We start from the raw sequence: 20,216 nt of genomic DNA on the forward strand, positions 1-20,216 counted from the left end.
GTCATCAGTGTAAACTAGCACTAAAATCGCTCATCACTTTAATCACTCAAGGAGACCTGAGGTGTGAAAGTATGAAGGCTGTGACAGTAACGTGCTTCTAAATCTGTAGAATCATTGGCTCAGTCACCTTCTCTCATCATCCTAAAGCTACTCTATGATTCAATTTGATTCCATTCAATTAGCACTTCTTATCCCGCACACTTTGGCAGGGAGCTCCCTAAACCGTCCTAGATTGAATTGGCTTCCTTTTATACTGACAGATCAGTGATGCATGCAGTCACATTCTTATTTAGTACCTGCCGCGTTTAGTCACTGAGGGCTTAGTGGGGAGAGGTGACAAAATATAGAAGATGCCTTTTTTCCAGTTCTTCTTTTTTCTTTTGTATTTCAGTGATAGTGAGGTTAAGGACATATCAAATCAAAATAATAACAATTCAAAAATAACCCATGTTACCACCCTCAGCACAAGAATCTGCACTGTTGCCTCAAATCCTCCACCTGCAGACGTATGTACATATTGGCCCAGTGACTAAGTGCCTGGGCTTCAAGGAGAAGTGCTGGGTCTGACTCCTGGCCCCTCGGTCACGGAGGTGGACCTGAGGACTCGGGTGTGTTCCTTAAGCACTCTGTGCTTCCCTTTTCTCATAGCTACAGTGGGAATCGCCATGGCGGTGCCTACTCCATAGAGTTACTATGAGGGTTCAGTGAGCAAACACGTATAAAAGCATTTAGAAAGTGACTGCCACAAAGCAATCCGTAAATGAATGGGAGCCGTTCATTGTGACATCCACAGGAGTGTTTCATTTCTTCTACTTTTTTGTGTCTTTTTGTTTTGGTTTTTCAAAAAGAGTCTGTCACCCAGGCTGGAGTGCAGTGGCATGAACACAGCTCACTGTAGCCTCAGCCTCCTGGGCTCAAAAGACCCTCCAGCCTCCACCTCCTGGGTAGCTGGGACCACAGATGCGTGTCACTCCACCTAGCTAATTTTTTTATTTTTTTGAAGACACAGGGTCTCACTTTCCTGCCCAAGCCAATGTCAAACCCCTGGGCTCAAGCAATCCTCCTACCTCGGCTTCCCAAAATGCTGGGATTACAGGCGTGAGCCTCTGTGCCCAGCCTCATTATTTTTTAACAGTTTTTATTTATGTATTCAGTGACATTGGCAATGCCCCATATTCCTTGTGCCCATGTCTCTATGTGCATGTGGGGTGGGGGTACACCTTGGAGCAATTTGGTTTTCCTTGACTGAGATGGGGAACAGGGAGGAACACCCTCCAATCAGAACTGCATGGGCAATAACTTGGGTAGGGAGAAGAAGCAAGAGCCACAGGCCTCTTTGTCATGTTTGCCTTCCCCTGTGCTCCTCTTCCTGCAGCACCCTCCTTCAGATCAGCCATGGGAACAACTGAGAAGAATCCTGTACTTTGCTGACCCTTAGCTAATCACATGCAAGCTCACAGAGAGCGGGGTGCATGTGAGAATGTGTATGTGAGAGAGCTGGTGTGTTTTCTCAACGATGGGATCCTACTATGTACATTTCTAGGTATCTTGCTTTTCTCACTTAAAATATCTCAGCTGAGGGTGGTTTGATTCCTTAGAGGTTTGTAATTTTAGATGGAGTGTTTATTTCATCAAAGCTTTTTTTTTTTTTCTGAGACAGAGTCTTGCTCTGTCACCCAGGCTGGAGTGCAGTGGCACAATCTCGGTTCAACGCAGCCTCCGCCTCCCAGGTTCAGCCATTCTCCTGCTTCAGCCTCATGAGTAGCTGGGATTACAGTTGTGTGCTACCACACTCAGATAATTTTTGTATTTTTAGTAGAGATGAGGTTTCACCATGTTGGTCAGGCTGGTCTCAAACTCCTAACCTCGTGATCTGCCCGCCTCCACCTTCCAAAGTGCTGGGATTACAAGCGTGAGCCACTGTGCCCAGTCACCATCAAAGTTTTATCTATGGAATATGTGGGGTCTGGGTTGAGGATCCAGCTCTCCAGAAAGTGTCTCTATTTCCTTCGCCTGGATCCCAGGGCACTACCAAGCCAACTCTTCCGTCGTACGGTATCCCAGACTGTACAGGTAGTGGAAACCTCAAACCCACACAACAGCAGACCTGCAGGGATGAAGTCTTCAGAGAGATTTGTATTTCCTCCACCCAAACCCAGGACTGATAAAGATAATTAACTTGTTATTGTATCTTTTTTTTCCACTCTTGTTGCCCAAGCTGGAGTGCAGTGGCGCAATCTCGGCTCACCATAACCTCTGCCTCCCAGGTTCAAGCGATTCTCCTGCCTCACCCTCCCGAGTAGCTGGGATTACAGGCATGCGCACCATGCCTGGCTAATTTTGTATTTTCAATAGAGACGGTGTTTCTCCAGGTTGGTCAGGCTGGTCTTGAACTCCCAACCTCAGGTGATCCGCCCGCCTCAGCCTCCCAGAGTGCTGGGATTACAGGCATGAGCCACCAAGCCCAGCCTAACTTGTTGTTTTTTCTTCTTGCTGGTGAGCAAAATTTCTTTTAGCATGCTCCTACATGAGGGTCCTAGATTTACCCAAGGGTTTCACCTGCAACTCCCCAGTTAAATTGAGGCTGAGGCCTTGTGTCCCCTCCTCCAGAGTGGTTAAAACCTGAGTTACTGAGATCAGCGGTGTCCCCTCACCCCTGCCTACTACTTTGGCCCCCAAGAGAGTTTCCCTTAACTTCCTGCAAGCTCAGCTCTGCATTTAGAAAGATGTTTGCTGGGCTTTGTCAATTATTCTAGAAATGCATAAGAAGAGTTTTTGCAGGATATGTATTCCACTATAAAGGTTGGATGGAAGTCAAAAGCCTATTAGTGTAGCGCGTATCCATTAGATGAACACCCATCCCTCACGCATTAGAGCAATAAGTCACTGCTGTGTAGCTCAGTGTACTTTCAAAGTGCCTTTCACATCCATTACAGTCCTTGGTAAACTCAGCAGCCCCGGAGGTAGACGTTACAGGTATTACTATCTTCATGTTACAGAAAAGGAACAGAGTTCCAGAGAAGGAGGGTGTCTTACCCCCACAGAGGCCTAAGAGCAAACTAGAGGCAAAACCAGGATGAACACGGTGCTTTCATCTGCTGCCTTTCCCTGCACCATCAGGCTCCTTCTGTGAATTCCTCCACCACACTTCTTAAGCTCGACAATGAATCCAACCCAGGGCCAGGTACTGGGATTTAAAAAAGAAAAGAAAGTACCTCCTCGGGGCTCCAGGTTGGTGAGGAGAATAAGTAAAATCTTTCAGTACAATTCACTCAAATACAAACCATAGAGAGAACAATAAAGAGAAGGACACTGATTTTTCCCAGATGCCACTGATGACTTCTATTTCTAGTATATTCAGGTAAAAACTAATGACAAATCTCAGTGAAGAATATCACTGCAAAAATCCAATATAAAATATTAAGCAATAGAATGCAACAGGATGTTAAGATCATATTATATCGTAGCCAAGTAAAGTTCGTTCTAGAAAGGAAGATATGGTTCAATATTTGGAAATCTATTGATTATCTGTATTTATTGATCTAAGAAGAAAGGTCACACTGATTCCTGAGAGACTGAAAAGGTATTTGACAAACCTCAACTCCTATTGTTAATTTTTTAAGCCAAATAAAATAGGAATCTTTGAATAATTTCACACATATGCACACACATATATTCACATATATACTTTCTTAACATATTATATTCCTTAATATGGTATAAATTATTCTCCATAAATATATACATACATATTTGTATATGTACATAAACATGTGAATGTATTTATATATGCACACACAAATACATATAGATTCTCATAAAAGTCAGCCACAAGAAGGCTCACTCTCACCATTACCAGTTAACCTGGTCCCAGGATAATGTGAATGTAATTACAAATATAACTAAACCAGAGAAAAAGAAGCATAAAAACTAGAAATAACCACATAAAACTATTACATGTGATTGTATATCTGGAAAACTCGTGATCACATACCAAGAAACTACTACAAACAATAGGAATGTTCACTAAGAGCAGTACAAAATTAATATAAATTTGCTTTTAAAAACCAGCCAGGGTGGGCATGGTGACAGGCACCTGTAGCCCTAGCTACTCAGGAGGCTGAGGTGGGAGCATCACTTGAGCCCAGGAGGCAAAGGGTGCAATGGGCTATCACCCGGCTACTGCACTCCAGCCTGGGCCACAGAGTGAGACCCCCATCTCTCAATTTAAAAGAAGAGAAAAAGGAGGGGGTGAGGAAGGGGAGGAGGAGAAAGAAGAGGAAGAGGAGGAGGAAGGAGGAGGAGGAGGAGGAGGAGAAAGAGGAGGAGGAGGAGGAGGAGAAAGAGGAGGAGGAGGAGGAGGAGGAGAAAGAGGAGGAGGAAGAAAAACAATGACAACGAGCTGGAACCAGCCTCACTAAAACCTCCACAGTTAGAACAGAGAGGTACTGGCATGGAACAGACAGGTGGTCTGTGCTGATTTTCTCCACTTGGCCATCATTTTCTTCTTTTCTGCCTTGCCCTGTGTCCTCACCAGCCTCTCTCACCCTCCTCCCTTCCCCTACGTTACAGAACCTGAATCCCAGGACTGGGGATAACAAAAGGAAAGGCTGGAGGTGGAAGAAGGGCCAGGGAACAAAGCACCTACCTCCTTTACTTCTCCCTGGGGAGCCCACAATTAGCAGGGCTGTGGAAAAAGTGACAGAATGGAAAAAGCAACAACTCTGGCTGGCTGGCTTATAAGCTAGTCATCTCCAAGGCCACGTGAAGGGTATATAAAATCCCTGACGCACAGGCTGAGCAGGTGCTCAGAGAATGCCCTGGACGTTCATATTCAAGGGTAAGAATGAGAAGGGACTCTGAATGCTCCCTGCCCTGGAAGAGGAAGGGATGTGGAGCCATCCCCACTCCCTGTTCCTCCAGCAAACTCTTAACATAAGCTTGAAGGGGTTTCACCAAGAGGCCAGCTCCCTACTGAGGTGGACTGGGCACCTCAAGACATTTTGATGGCCCTTTCACAGCCATTTTGACATAGCGGTTTTGTTTTTTTAAAAAACTTGTGGTTAAACAATACGTGCAATTTCATCAGCTAACCTCACCCCCTGCCAACCACCCATTCCTGATCGCCATTCAGTCCACAGTCTCTTCAAGGTGTAGGGAAGGTAAGCATGGGGTGACAGACAGGCTGAAGCTCAGGGATGCTGTCAGGAATTGGGGCAGGTGAGAGATGGAGCGAGGCTCAGGCTCAGGATGGGGGTCTGCACACATTCTTTGAAAAAAAGTCTGGGGGCCAAGTCTGTATGCTAAAACACACTTCTCTAAATCAGAACCGGTCTACAGGGAAATGAGTAAGGAGGAAAGGGTGTCATCTCAAAATGAGGAGGAATTGCCAACAGTAAAAAGCTGTGACCTTGGGAGAGACCAAGAGGCAACTGGCCAGTGTACAGAGGCCCAGAGAGATGCCACATCTGGGAGCTAGCCATAAACACCCACCCCATGCCTGGCTCTCCCAGCCAACACACAGCCCAGACTCAGGAGAACAAGGGTGCTTTAAAACGCTGCCGCCTCTCTCATAACAGACTAATCTAGACTGTGTGCCCACACACAGACCAAAACTGCAAGAAGCAGTTACCAGGAGGGTGGTCCCGATGGGCATAGTCAGTTCTGTGGCACAGGCCCCACACCAAGAAGAAATGCTCAGGGCACCCGGCAAAGCTGGTGGTACAGAGCAGGAGCGAATCCCAGTTGTAACTGATTTCTTTTAGAAAATGGTGACTTTTTTTTAAAACCCGTGATCACTGCTTAGCCCTAGTTGTAAGGAAGCCCTACTAAAAACATCCCCCTACGGCTAATAAAAAATCTCACACACCTAATAATTAAAAACACCTGTTGAGCATTGACTCTGTGCCTACCACCATGCTGAGAGCTTTGCATTAAACCCTTAAACTCACGAACAATTCAATAAATGGAATTATTTCCATCCCCATTTTACAGATGAGGAATCTCAAGCTCACAGAGTTTGAGTAACTCGCCCAGTTAATCATGGACAGAGCCCAGATTCTGACTCCATCTGTCTCACTGCAGAGCCTGCCCTTGTAATTGTTAAGCAGTATTAACTCCCAGGGAAAACTTCTGGTTTTTTGGTGCTATAATCCCAATTTATGTGCAATACTGTGCACATAAAAAAAAGAGAGGGTCATAAGCAAGCGCCAAAGTATCCGTCGTATTAAGATGATGATCTTTTAGGAGCTTTCTTCATTTATCTCAAGTTTTTCCTGATGTTATAATTCTTCTATTTTACTTGTATTTCAGCTTTAACCAAACAGAAATCATCTGACTCAATGTGGTTATTTGAACACCATCACTTGTCAATCTACCAATTTATTTCCCAATTATATCTAGGCAACAACATTAAAATAATGAAAGATAACTATAAAATGTACTTCTGGAAAATTTTTTTTTGAGGCAGGGTCTCACACTGTAACATGGGCTAAAATACAGTAGTATTTAGAGCTCACTGCAGCTTCAAAGTCCTGGGCCCAAGTGATTCTTCCACCTCAGCCTCCCAAAGTGCTGGGACTACAGGTGTGAACCATCACACCCAGCCTTACTTCTGGAAACTTCTCCAATACTATGGTCCTCCTCACATACTATTTCTTTCCATGACAGCAGCAAGTTGGTCAATTTTTTTTGATCAGCCTCAAGCTACTACTGATGTCTCAGGCAGTTCAGCACAGTACTTAAGACCTGGGTTCAAATCCCACCCCAGCACTCACTAGATGTGCAACCTCAGGTAATTCTCCAAGCTTCAGTGTCCTCATCTAAGAAGAGGAGATAACAATGGCACTTATCTCTTAGTGTGGTACTTGGGCATAAAGTATGATTAGAACAGTGCCTGGCACAGGATAAGTGCCCAATAAATGTTAACATATATTATTCCTATGAAATATAATGATTGTTTTCTCTGTACTTTTTCAGTTATTAAAAAGAAAGTCACTGATTACCTTCAAAATAGCATCATTCTATGACAAGAATCAGATATGGGAAGATACAGCAGCACGCATTTCAAGAGTAAGATTCACTTTTTCCTTCGAGACAGAGGCTTTACTTTCGAAGGGATGCCCTCACATCTGTAACACTTTGTCTCTTGGCCAGAAGAAGGTACTGAGTTATTAGGACGTCAAAGTCCAAACAAACCAACAAAAAACAAACAAACAGAAGCCCCAAACGGCAGCCAGACAGGGCTTTAAAAACTTTTTCTGAACTGCCCTGCCATATAATCTGCAAAGCAGCGTGGAAATTAGGACCACCCAATTCCTGGAGCATTTGGGCTGCAAGCAAAACCCGCTCAGATACCAAGAAGAAGAAGTGAATCTGTTAGGCATGTACTGATCTAATAGTTTCTTTTTCCATTTTGTCTTCGGTTTTACTGAGGTCTCTTAGGAAGATCTCTGACATCAGTAAGGGAGCCCAGTACTCTGACTGGCAGGGGAAAAAACGGCAACCTGAAGGAATCCTCCTGAAATCTACAAGCTGGGGAGAAGAAACTGTGGGGGAACAAACCCTGGAAGAAAGAGCCTGTTACCGACTTAGACTTCTACTTTAGTTCGTATATTGTTCAAGTTAACAATTTCCTAGTATCCTCCAGAATATTTATGAGCTAGAACTTGCTAAAAAGAGTACTCAAAAAATAGTAGGTACAGGGAACAATAGAGAGCAAAAAAGCAGCCCCAGCCCCTCTAAGTACCCCCTCCCTACCCAGAAAGGCTCCGTTAGGGGTTAACCTCAGCTCTGTCGGGAGAGTGAACCCTTGGGGTATGGGTGACCTCATTAGTAGGTTCACAAAAATCCAGTCATCAGAGGAGAAACCAGAAATTCTTTACTGTTCTGGCAGTGTGTGGAGGGCACAGCAGGCTCCTGCTACTTCTAGACTAAAGAGTGTTCCCATCCTTCCTGGCAGTGGCTGCCCAGCCCTAGGCTTCGACTCCCTCCTTCTGGAAAATGACAAATATTTAGCAACTTGGCCACATTTTTCCTTGGCTGAGAAGGAAAAAACCCAGGGCTCTGCTGCTCACATAGATGCAAAAGAGCATGCCTCTTGCTGTCTAGGAGCTTGTGCTAAACACAGCCAGTGCAGAGCTGTAGATGCACACACAGAGGCCACGATCTGCTTTCTAACCCAGACTCATTCTGTCCACTCTGTGTCCAGAGCAAGTCCTGGCACTACTCCGAACCTCAGTTTCTCAGTTTGTAAAAATGGGTTAATAGGCTGGACGTGGTGGCTCATGCCTGTAATCCCAGCACTTTGGGAGGCTGAGACAGGCAGATCACCTGAGGTCAGGAGTTCGAGACAATCTGGCCAACATGGCAAAACCCCGTCTCTACTAAATATACAAAAATAGCCAGGTGTGGTGGTACAAGCCTGTAATCCCAACTACTAGGGAGGCTGAGGCAGGAGAATCACTTGAACCCAGGAGGTGAAAGCTGCAGTGAGCCGAGATGGTGCCAGTGCACTCCAGCCTGGGCAACAAAGCAAGGCTCTGTGTCAAAAACAGGAGGTGGGGGGCAGGTAATAATAGTGCTTGTCTTGGCTACCTCAAAGGTTCGTTATGAGATTCAGGTAAGATTGTAATTGTTCAAGTCATGTGAAAATGGTGCAAATGCAAGGTATCATTTGTTTTCTAATTTGACAAACTAAAATTAATAACTGGTTAAAATATGTTTTAAATATCTTTTACCCAGGTTCAAGGAGTTTAAAGTGGGGATGATATCTGAGAAGGGCAAGTCTGAGCAGAGCCCACATCTGTTTCCTGTAAGATTTGCTCATTAGCTCCAATTGCTGCCAACCGTGGCTCAACGTGAGAGTCCGTTTTCCTGATCTCAGCCATTCCAGAAAAATCGGTGTCTGACGTGTGCCTACCGTTTTTAAAGCCCTGAACCTCCATGATCTCACCTGATCCCAGTTCTCAGTCTCTTAGACTCTCAAAAGGGGCTGTAAACACTACAGGGGGGGTATTTTTTAAAGTCAGGGTTTTCAGCCCTAGAAAGTGGATTAAAAGTAACACACATCACTATTTAGGTTGAATAATTTGGGTAAATTACAGAAAATATAACACTAAGAATGACATAATATGTAGGACTGGGTCTTACCCCAGAAGTTGGTGATCTAGGGCCTCAACCCCCTAAGGCCACATGGACTGCTCTGTGGCTTTTGCTGGCCTCCCTGCTGCCTTCAGCCTCTCTCCCGTCCCACTCCCTTTCTCTTCCCCACCTTCCTTGCTCCAGTTGCTGCTTAATTTGCACTGAAGAATCATCATGGCATTGTGGAGGGAGAAATGGATGACAAATCAGACTTACCTGCGTGGCTGATCTGTTCATGTGCCTATAATCAATATTGACTGAATGACTAGCAGGCCCCAAGGCATGTGACAAGTACCTTGCATAAATTGCCTTGTTTAGGTGAGATCAATACCATTGCCATTTTCCAGATAAGAAATGAGCTCAGAGAAATTAGTGCAGATAGCCAGGAAGTATGGGAGCCCAGGATCGAGATTCCGGAGCCTCCTTCTCTGGCACCATGCTGCCTGGAAGAACTAATAATGGGACTCCTGAAAGTCTAACTGCAAGTGATCTAGGATAAAGCATGTCATCAATAATAAATAAAAAGTTGATTTAAATTCCCTTCCTTTATTAGAGGAGAACAATAAGGGCATCTGTCCCATCTACTTCAGAAACCTGTCCTGAAGATCAGATGTTAAAGAGACTGTCTAGGGATTTTTCTAAGCTGTGAAGTGCAGTACTGAAGCTTCTAGCATTTCTTCCCCATGTCTTCCACCCAGCAGGAGCAAATGTACCACTGGCGGCTGAGCAGGTTACTTGATTCTGCCCCAAACTGAGACTGACTTTGAAAGCAGTGACTCTAGCAACTGCCAGGAAAGAGAATCAAAAGAAAGTGAGCCTGAGACTTTTCTGCCTTGATAAGACTCTGGGAGCCTGACTTGCATCCTAGGTGAAAGGAAGTGTGTGTGTTGGCTGAAAGCAGTTTCTAGAGGGAATGCCACACCCACAGGGGCCGCACACTTGCCCTTCACAGTGCGTTCTCATCAGTATTGCCTGTCACACACCTGTCTTGAGAAGGCTGCTCGTGTCTGTTTAGATTAACCCAGCACGGGGACACGCATTGCAGGTGCTATGAACGTTAAGGGTTAACGCACAGGTGTCACTCCTTCCCCAGCTACACACCAATGTTATTTTTTTTTAGTTAATCTTTGTTTTTTATTTGTTTATAATTTCAACTTTAGATCCATGTGCAAGTTTGTTACCTGGGCATATTGCATGATGCTGCAGTTTGGGGTACAACTGAGGCAGCCACACCGGGAGTAAGCATCGTACACAATAGGCAGTTTTTCAACCCTTTCCGCTGACTTTGCCTCCCTTCTCAAGTAGTCCCAGTGTATATTGTTGCCATCTTTCTGTGCATGTCTACCCAATGTCTAGTTCCCACTTATCAGTAAGAACATGAAATACTTGGTTTTCTATTCCTGCATTAATTCACTTAGGATAGTGGCCTCCAGTTAAATCCATGTTGCTGCAAAAGACATGATTTCATTCTTTTTTAGGACTGCACACACCAATCTTTAAAATCACAAAAGCGTTGTTTCATTTTCACACTGGTCAGTCTTTTCAATTCGGCTAAAATACACCCCAAAATGTTAATCCCAAATTAAAAGCATCGCTGGTAAATGACCATAAGTATCCTGATATTTTAGAAATTGGCAAGAGAGTGGTGGCAAAAGGGCTAGGGAAGTGGAGGAGAGAGATTGGATAAAAACCTGACATGAATCCAGAATCTCTTTCCTCCACAGCACTGCCCAGATCCCAAGGACTCAATAATGGCTAACACAGTACACCCGATAGCTAGTTGCCCTCCCGGTGATTTCTACTGATAGAACAGTGGTTTTCAAAGGGTGACCCTGTCATTAGCAGCATCCACAGCATCTGGTAACTGGTCAGAAATGCAACCCTCAGGGCCAGGTGTGGTGGCTTACGCTTGTAATCCCAACACTTTGGGAGGCTGAGGCGGGAGGATTTCTTGAACCCAGAAGTTCGGGATGAGCCTGGGCAACATAGTGAGACCTTGTCGCTACAAAAAAAATGATTATCTGGGCATAATGGCTTGCACCTGTGGTCCCAGCTACTCAGGAGGTTGAGGTGGGAGGATCGTTTGAGCCCAGGAGGTTGAGGCTGCAGTGAGCTGTGACTGTGTCACTGCACTCCAGCCTGGATAACAGAGTGAGCCCCTGTCCCCCAAAATAAATAAATAAATAAATAAGAAATGCAACTCTCAGGTTGCTTGTCAGACTTACCAGAAACTCACGAGGAGAGTCCCAGGATTGCGTGTTTTAGCAGGCTTCTGGGTGACTGTGATACACACTTTGCTGATAACAGAATCACCTGGGAAATTTGGATAAAATACTAAGACTCTAGTCCTATCTCATAGCAACAAGCCTGAGCTGCTGGAACTATCTCTCCAGGTGATTTCGATAAACACCAATGTTTGAAATTCACTGATCCTAGTGTCCCAGAGGACCCAGGAGGCAAATAGTGGTAAAGTCATCAAGAGTCACAGAAGACTTGGGCGGAAACCAAGAAGCAGAAGTCAGCCAGACGATGCTCTAAGACGGCTATTTGATGAACAGTGGCAACACTTCAAAATCAGCATTTGACACACCTTTTTCAAAATATTAAAGGAGCAAGGCAAAAAAAAGCAACTGAAAAGTAAAAGAGCTTCAATAATTTTAATACACAGATTGTTAACCGAGAAAAAAAAAAACACTTTAATCAATAATGTCAAGATCTCGCTGCAACCAGAGGAATTTCTTACAAAAGCTAGGAGCCTCTCATAATCAACTTCAGATGATTAGGCAATAAAAGAATAGCTGTTAACTGTTTCTAATGTGTTTTATTTCATCACTATTCTGAGGTAACTACTCATTGAAAATGTGCTAAGCTGCTTCCTCTTTCCCACTAGTGAGGTCTGAAAACAAAACTTTGAAACAGACAAACATACAAAACATCCGCACCTGACACACGCCAGGTCCCCACATGGGCTTTGGCACCTTATAGGGTTTAATCTTTACACCGTGATGCCTAAGGAGTGGCGGGACGTCCTTAACATAACAAATCCCATAGGCTCAAAGCAGTTACATTTCCGTGAGGAGAGACAGCTGACTCAGTGCCCTGAGCTGTACTTTCCCATTAAAGTTCCCGGGCTTTAGTTACCACCCCAGTAATACCCAAGGTGACTGTTTCTCTCTTAATACTCTGACACCTCCCTTCCGGGACTAAAATACTTTCCCTTGGTTCCTCTGACCATATCTGGAACAAGATCAGATTTTCAGAAGACATTGCTAATAATAAAGTAGGTTGGGTACAGTGGCTTATGCCTATACTCCCAGTACTTTGGGAGACTGAGGCAGACAGATCACTTGAGCCCAGGCCTACCAACATGGTGAAACCCTGTCTCTACAAAAAAATATAAACAAAAAGTTGGCTGGGTGTGTTGATGCATGCCTGCAGTCCCAGCTACTCAGGAGACTGAAATGGGAGGATTTCTTGAGCCTGGGAGGTAGAGGTTGCAATGAGCTGAGATTGCAGTGAGCTAAGTTGGTGCCACAGCACTCCAGCCTGTCTCAAAAATAAAATAAAAATAAATGAATAATAAACTAAAGGGTTAACAAAAGGAAAATAAGCACACAGAATTTAAGATGAGCAGCATAGAGAAAAGGATAATATAGTTTTAGAACCAGACGACCTGTGTTTAAAGTGTGTCATTTGCTAGTTATGTGACTGGCTAGTTAACCTCTCTATGCCTTAATGCCTTCATCCATCAAGGGATGATAAAAGAATCCATCCTGCAATCTCATAAAATAGCACCCAGCAATACTGTTTATGTGTATGTACTTACACATATGTATGTATGTAGATATTCAGCATGGCTACTTTACTCCCAGTTCTGTGCTCTTCCACACAGTATCCGGAGAAGTTCAGTCTAGTCCAGCAAAAGGCCACCTAGCTTCATTGCTAAAGACAACTCACTTCATTTTCACAGATGATAAAAATGAGCCTCACCTGCAATTCCAGCTATCTAAACCCACCACTCTTCAAAGAGTGAGCTTAAATACCACTCTTTCAAAAAAGATCAAAATATAGAGATCGAATAACCTTGCATAAGTATCCTAGGTGATACAAAACTCAGAACGTAATTTTAATTGCATATATTTCTTATGAAATAAAACGGAAGGGATTGAAAAAAATTCTTGTATAATCAAAAAGTTAAAGTTAGAAGTATTTCCAAGGTGTCATCAAATCCAGAACAGAAATTGATTCAACAAAAATTCCTAGGAACTGGTTTTCTGCCATTATAAATGTATGAATAACTTGAAGTGTCCAAATCTTCTGCCCACACCAGTGAAAGCAGAAGAAAAATAACCAGGTGCAGCACTTTTGGAGGCTAACTTGGACAGATTGCTTGAGCCCAAGGGTTCAATACCGGACTGGACAACTGGCAAAATCTTGTCTCTACAAAAAATATAAAAATTAACTGGGCATAGTGGCATGTACCTTTAGTCCCAACTACTCAGGAGGCTGAGGTGGGAGAATTGCTTGAGCCCAGGAGGTTAAGGCTGCAGTAAGATGTGATTGCACCACTGTAGACAGTGCTCTGTTATCCAGACCCCGTCTCAAAAAAAGTTAACAAAGGAAGGAAGGAGGGGAGGGAAGGAGTGAAGGAGGGAGGGGGAAAAATGTGGTAATATCCTTTAATGGTTACATATGTTTGTAATCGAACTGATATCCCTGCACACACACACAAAAAAATTATATAAAAGAGTTTCACAAAGAAGCCCATGTTTCATCCCATATTTGGTGGACGATGACAGATTTTATAAAAACTAAATATGCATCTGCACATTTAAAAATATTAATTTTCCTTAATAATGCCTTACTCTTGTACTATATTTATTACACGCAACTATTTTTGCCTCCATAATTTCCTTTGAGCTTCATGGCATAGGAAATGGTGCAACTATATTTGTATTCTTTTTTTTTTTTTTTTTTTTTGAGACAGGGTCTAACTTTATCACCCAGGCTAGAGTACAGTGACATGATCTCAGCTCACTGCAGCCTCAGCCTCCAGGGCTTAAATTATCTTACCACCTCAGCCCCCTAAGTAGCTGAGACTACAGGCATACACCACCATGCCCAGCCAATTTTTTGAATATCGCGGAGAGACCGAGTTTTGCCATGTTGCCCAAGCTGGTCTTGAATGGTCAAACTCAAGCAATTGACCCACCTTCGCCTCTCAAAGTGCTGGGATCACCACATCTGGCTGACCTGGCTGTACTCATTTTTAAAAAGCAGATTGTACAAGCCTAGAATGTAAGTAGCCTGCCGAAGGATACTGAGCTTAGCATAACCCAGGTGTCCTGACTCCTGATCTGATTCTCTTTCCATTAATGTGGTAATATCCTTTAACGGTTACATACGTTTGTAACTGAACTTAATACCACAAAGGCGTGTCTTTTGGATGGAAGAAACGAACATTTTACAATGATAAATCTCCCCTTGAAAGGACAGTGTGTTGGTGTCTTCTTTTAACAGTCTGAAAACTTTCAAGGGAATAAGAACATATGGATCCTCATCTCTCAGTAAGTTAAAGTGTAAGCCAGTCCGCCTCACTGTCCACTTAATCTACTGAATCCACAGACCATCTCTGTGAGCACCACAAACTTGCTTGGGGAGAAATGAGGATTCATGTATGAGACCAAAAGTCCTTCCACTTGCACAAAACCGGCAGGAGAGATCTGCCCCGATTAAATGGAATCTTTGAATATCTCAAACTAAAAATTTTAAAGTGAGTTAAGTTCCACTATTCCCTCAGCTGAAGATGTTCAAAGATCTGGTTCATGTGTAATACTGAATATTTGCATAGCATTTTACAGTTTTCACAGCATTCCTTCTTACATTGTGTGGTCAGATTTTCCAGCTCCCTAGTGAGATGGAATTATTATCATCCCTGTGTCACAGATGAAAGACCGGAGGCACAGGGGGAGTATCCTGCCCAAGATCACAATGAAAGCAGCATTCCCACCTCTGACTTAAAATCTTGTGTGCTCTTTTCACTTCTCCTATGTTGTCTACCCTAAAAGCAAGTCTTCCCCCAGCTGCACACCTCAAGTCCTTTCAGAAGAGACTGGTTCAAATGCTGGCTTCCTTTTTCACACGTGTAACTAAGTTTTGGACAAGCAGGAATCCCTGGCCCTTCTCCCAATTCCCGTGGGAGGAGACGAGAAAGGGTATTTCTTTCACCTAGCCTTTCCAAGACAACAAGGAAGGCCTCTCCCCATGGTGCCGGCGCCAGTACAAAGCTGGAGAAAGGGATCCTTAGGGTGTAAACTGTCTTGCCAGCTACTGTTTAAACCTCTGTGAAAGATGGGCCTAATGAAATAACCCCCTATTGAACCCAGAAATCAATCCTAACTTGTAAAAGAAGTTATGGGCAAGAGGGCGAGAAAACCCAAATCCTGCTGGGAGACAGCACTTTCCCTTTTTCCCCCAAAGTCTCCAGGCAGCAGCTCTCCGAGATCCTTAAGCAAGACAAGGAAACTCACCCGCCGCGCTGCGGCTGCGGGGCCAGCGGGGCCAGCAGGGCTGGGACGCACTCGCCGCGCACTTCAGCACCGGGGACAGCTCCCGCCTCTCCAACTTCCGCGGATCTTCCCGACGCCTCGCGGCGGGCTGGGCCTCACAGGCTGCGGGAGAGGAGGGTGTCTCCCCACCCCGGGGTCCCGGCCTCTGGGTTTCAGGGAGCGCGAATGGGTCTCCGAGAGCAACGGGAGCAGCCGGTGGAGCCTCGGGCTGCGGTGGCGACGAGCCCGACTGCACCACGGCGTTGCGGGAGGAGACCGAGCCCATCTCCACGGGCCGGGCCGGGCCAGGTGAGCGGTCCCGGCTCCCCGAGGGATCCACAGCCCTCGCCCGCCGAAGGCTTCCTCCCTCCCGGTGCCGGGGCGCCCCCAGCCGTCCGCTCCGCCTCCGACCCGGAGGGCTGCAGCCCCTCCTCCGAGGGGGCGACTGGAACCGAGGGTACTGCGGGCGGCGTCCGCGCTCGCCTGACAGTTCGGGGTGGACTGGACTCGGGGAGTCGCTACACAGAGGTTGTCCGGAGGCTTTACCAGGGACTGGGGGGAGGAAGGGGCGTGGCATCCGGCGAGGGATACTTTTTCTCCACTTTCTGCACTAGGTTCACCTGGGGCCAAAAGCTTGGCGCGTCCTTCCTGCTCCTCTGCACACGTCTGGGCCACCTGTCCCCCGGGAAGACGACAGGTTCAGCGAGAGCGGCGGAGCCGAGATTTGTTTTCTTCTCAATTTCTCTTCTTAAAGCCAGTATCACTGCTCTTCTAGGCTGTGCTTCCCGAGAGCCCACCCTCCCTGTTGGAGGCTGAGACCAGAGAGGGAGGCGGAAGGGTAGGGGGAGTCAGCTCCGCTAGTTCTCCGCGTGGAGAGCAAGCCGGGAGGCGCCAGCCGGCCCTGGGGACGCCCAAGACGGGAAGCCAGGGCAGCCTGGGGCCCTGTTAATAGGCCTGCTTTGCCGGCTGGGGTGAGGTCACTGGCCCTTCTCTGCCTGCAGTGTGGTGGTGCCTACGTAGAGCAGAAGCAGGAAGGGAAGCCTGGCATGATGTTTCAGCAAAAAGAGGTCGCCCAGAGAGGTTTTAGGTCTTGCCCAAGGTCACAGGCAGTGGTGGAGCTGGGTTTTGTTCTTGGTTCTCCTCTTTCTAGAACCAGTCTCCTATCCACACTGCTCCCCATTCCAAAGGTTTGCAGGCACTGAATTTTGAAGCAAGACTATTGTGCAATACACAGTGTATCTGAGGTTGGAATGTGTGAAAGGAGAGTGACTATGGTATTCGTCAGCCAGTGTGGGAACCTTTCCTCCTCCCCACAAGTGTCAGCGCTCTTTCTGTGACAGCCTGACGTGATTCTTGACATTGTCATCTGTAAAATGGCATACAAACAAGTAAATGTACAGCAGTATTATCCTGGAGGTGGCTTCCTTAACCACGGAACCAACCAGATCAACAAACTGCAAAACGGGAGGGGAAGAGAAAAAAGTCCTTTTTAAATTCTCAACTGGTATTTAGAGAAGAGACAGCGGGATGATTAACCGGGATGGGACAGCAATGGGACAGCACAGCTCACTCTCGTTGGCCTTGTTTCCTATGGGATGAACAGAAGCTCGGATCCTAGGCCCTGAGCCAACATTATACAGAGGCCCCTCCACGATTTAGAGGCACACATGCCATGACCACCCGCATCTTGCAAGGGCTCTGGGAGTGTCCTCTCACCTCTGCCAATATCAGGGACCCACCTTCCTGTGTGTATTAGTCAGGCTTCTCCAGAGAAACAGAGTATATACATAAAGAGAGAGAGAGATTTACTATAAGGAATTGGCTCATATGGTTATGGGGTCTGAGAAGTTCCACAATCTATAGTCAGCAAGTTGGAAACCCAGGAGAGCCAGTGCTATAAGTTCCAATCTGAGTCAGTTCAAATATAAGCAGAGAAAATGAATTATCTTACTCTGCCTTTTTGTTCTATTTGGGCCTCTAACAGATTGGATGAGGCTTATCCACACTGGGGACAGTGATCTGCTTAACTCATTTTACTGATTCAAAAGTTAATCCCATCCAGAAACACCCTTATGAACACACCCAGAATAATATTTAAACCAGTATGTGGGCACCCTATGTCCCAGTCAAGTTGACACAGAAGATTAGCCATCACAACATGTGTGTGTGTGGCTATGTTCCTTGTAACTTTTAAAATCACTTTTTATTCTTTTCCTGCCTGATGAACTAATAGGCTCTGGTATAAATCCTCACTCCGGGCAAATACTTTATTAGAAAGAAAGCTCCCTGGGAAGACGTTTCCTATTATTGCACCATAACTTGAATTTCCTACAAACCAGACATGGGTATCATTAGCAATAATGCAAAGGTGAACGTGGAAGGAAGTAAATGTTCTGGACCTACCCTAAGTGATACATTCCACTTGGCTGTAACTGTTTTAAAAATGAAATATAAATATGCTACTTCTGTATGAGATGTTAAATAGTTACTACCCTAAACCCACCTACTACCCTGGCTAACCCAGGCCTTTCCCCAGGACACACACACACACACACACACACACCCATCTCATATCTGGCAGTTAAGGAATTGATGTCTGGTGCAACAAGGAACCTGAACACCATGGCCACTATCTGATTAGCTGGAGCCAATACCATATTCCTCTTATTGATTTTGAATGCCCCATCCCTTACAAAGTAAGAGCTCAGTGAATGTCAGTGTCTTTCCCTTTTCCCTTCCCTTCTTATTATTATCCATCTGTTGAGTACCTGCTACATGGCCTGCACTTTGCCTAATGACCCTTTAAGACAAGTTTTCTACATTTTTCCAGATAAGGAAGTAAAATCATCATCCAAAGTGAAATGACTGCCCTAGGTCACCCTGATAGTAAGTTGCAGAGTCAGGTTTTATATCCAGCTCTTCACTGAGCCCTTTCTCTGTAAGAGGTGGGGCATTCAAAACGGAGAAAAAGAGTATGATCATTCATGTTTCCTTTTGTCTCCCTTCCTGAGCAAGCTGCACTCCACAACCCAGTTCTTCCATAAGGAAGGGTGCCCTGGAAGGGCTTTGCAACTCTGGGGATAATGTCTTCTCCCATTTCCTATCATTTCCTATCCATATGTTTAGGAAAAGCCTGCTCCCTTGGCACGCATACGCATGCATACACACACACACACACACCCCTTTTCAGGAAGGGAGGTTCAGCTTAGCTAAGAGTTTGGTTGTTGATGCTGATGATGATAATTGGATTCTCCCAACTCTCCTTTCAGTGAGAAGGAATAGCCTGGAAAACTGAAATAATATTCCCCATCTTTTTTTTTCCGCTTGCATTTTAAAACACAAGGCTGTGTACGGTCAGCTGGAACTTGGTTAGAGGAAGCTGTCAGTGAACGTGCCAGTTTCAGGTGATCTTATTCTCATGGCCCTTTCCTTTCCTCTCTCAGGCCTCTGACCTCATCCACCAAGGACCTGCCCGAATTCCTTCCGGAGTTCCACCAACAGGTGCTCAGCAGAATCTGCACTGAGGAGCATTGGAAAGATCTGACCCACCTGCCAACATCCTACCAGAACCTGAAAGTCACTAACTGGGATTCATGTCTTTGGATCCTGAAGTTTTAACCACTGACGGTGTTGAATTTTACCTGAGCCCTGTGCTTCTGAAAAACAGGGAAGGTCAAGACATCCCCCACAGTCTTAATCAATTCGTGCTGCTATAGCAAAAATACCAGAGACTGGGTAGTTTCAGCAGCAAGCATTTATTTCTCACAGTTCTGGAGGCTGGAGGTCTGAGATCAGGGTGCCAGCATGGCTGGGTTCAGGTGGGGGCCCTTTTCCGGGTTACATCTTCACATGGCCTTTCTCTGGTGGGTGCACACAGGAAAAGAGATGCTATGTCTTCTTCTCCTTTTATAAGAGCACTAATCCCCGTCATGGGGGCTCCAACCCTAATTACCTCCCAAAGGTCCCACCTCCAAATACCATTACTTTGGGGATTAAGGTTTCAACATATAAATGGGGAGAAGGGCACAAACATCATTTTGCATTGTGGAAAATGATTTACCATAAAAAACCACCATTCCCCATATGACTGAGAGAAGATTCACAGGTGCCCTCTTGCTTACCTATGACAAGGCTAGACACAGACCTTCCAAGTTCCCATTTTTTGCTTCATAAATGATTAGCTGAATGGTTTCATCCTCACTGATTAATAGGACAAAATAAGAAGTTAACCAAACTTGGCTGGACATGGTGGCTCACACCTGTAATTCCAGCACTTTGGGAGGATGAGGTGGATGGATCACTTGAGGTCAGGAGTTTGAGACCAGCCTGGCCAACATAGCGAAACCCCTTCTCTAAAAATACAAAAATTAGTCAGGCATGGTGGTATGCACCTGTAGTCCCAGCTACTCAGAAGGCTGAGTCAGAAGAATTGCTTGAACCCACCAGGTGGAGGCTGCAGTGAGCCAAGATCACACCACTGTACTCTAGCCTGGGTGACAGAGCAAGACTCTGTCTCAAAAAAAAAAA

General features: G+C 45.4%; 1 protein-coding gene across 7 annotated transcripts in view; it reads right to left on the reverse strand.

Moving 5' to 3' along the window:
* PDE1C (phosphodiesterase 1C) overlaps positions 1-16,192 on the reverse strand; it is a 689,353-nt gene extending 673,161 nt beyond the window's left edge. For all 7 annotated transcript variants that reach the window (XM_078342145.1, XM_078342146.1, XM_078342148.1 and 4 more), the window contains exon 1: positions 15,672-16,192. In XM_078342145.1, the coding sequence (XP_078198271.1) occupies positions 15,672-15,975 (304 nt within the window). In that variant the 5' untranslated portion in view covers positions 15,976-16,192. The remainder of the gene's footprint in view (positions 1-15,671) is intronic.
* Positions 16,193-20,216: the final 4,024 nt, after the last annotated feature.

The sequence above is a fragment of the Callithrix jacchus genome, chromosome 11, assembly GCF_049354715.1.
Source record: "Callithrix jacchus isolate 240 chromosome 11, calJac240_pri, whole genome shotgun sequence".
Classification (NCBI taxonomy): Eukaryota; Metazoa; Chordata; class Mammalia; order Primates; family Cebidae; genus Callithrix; species Callithrix jacchus.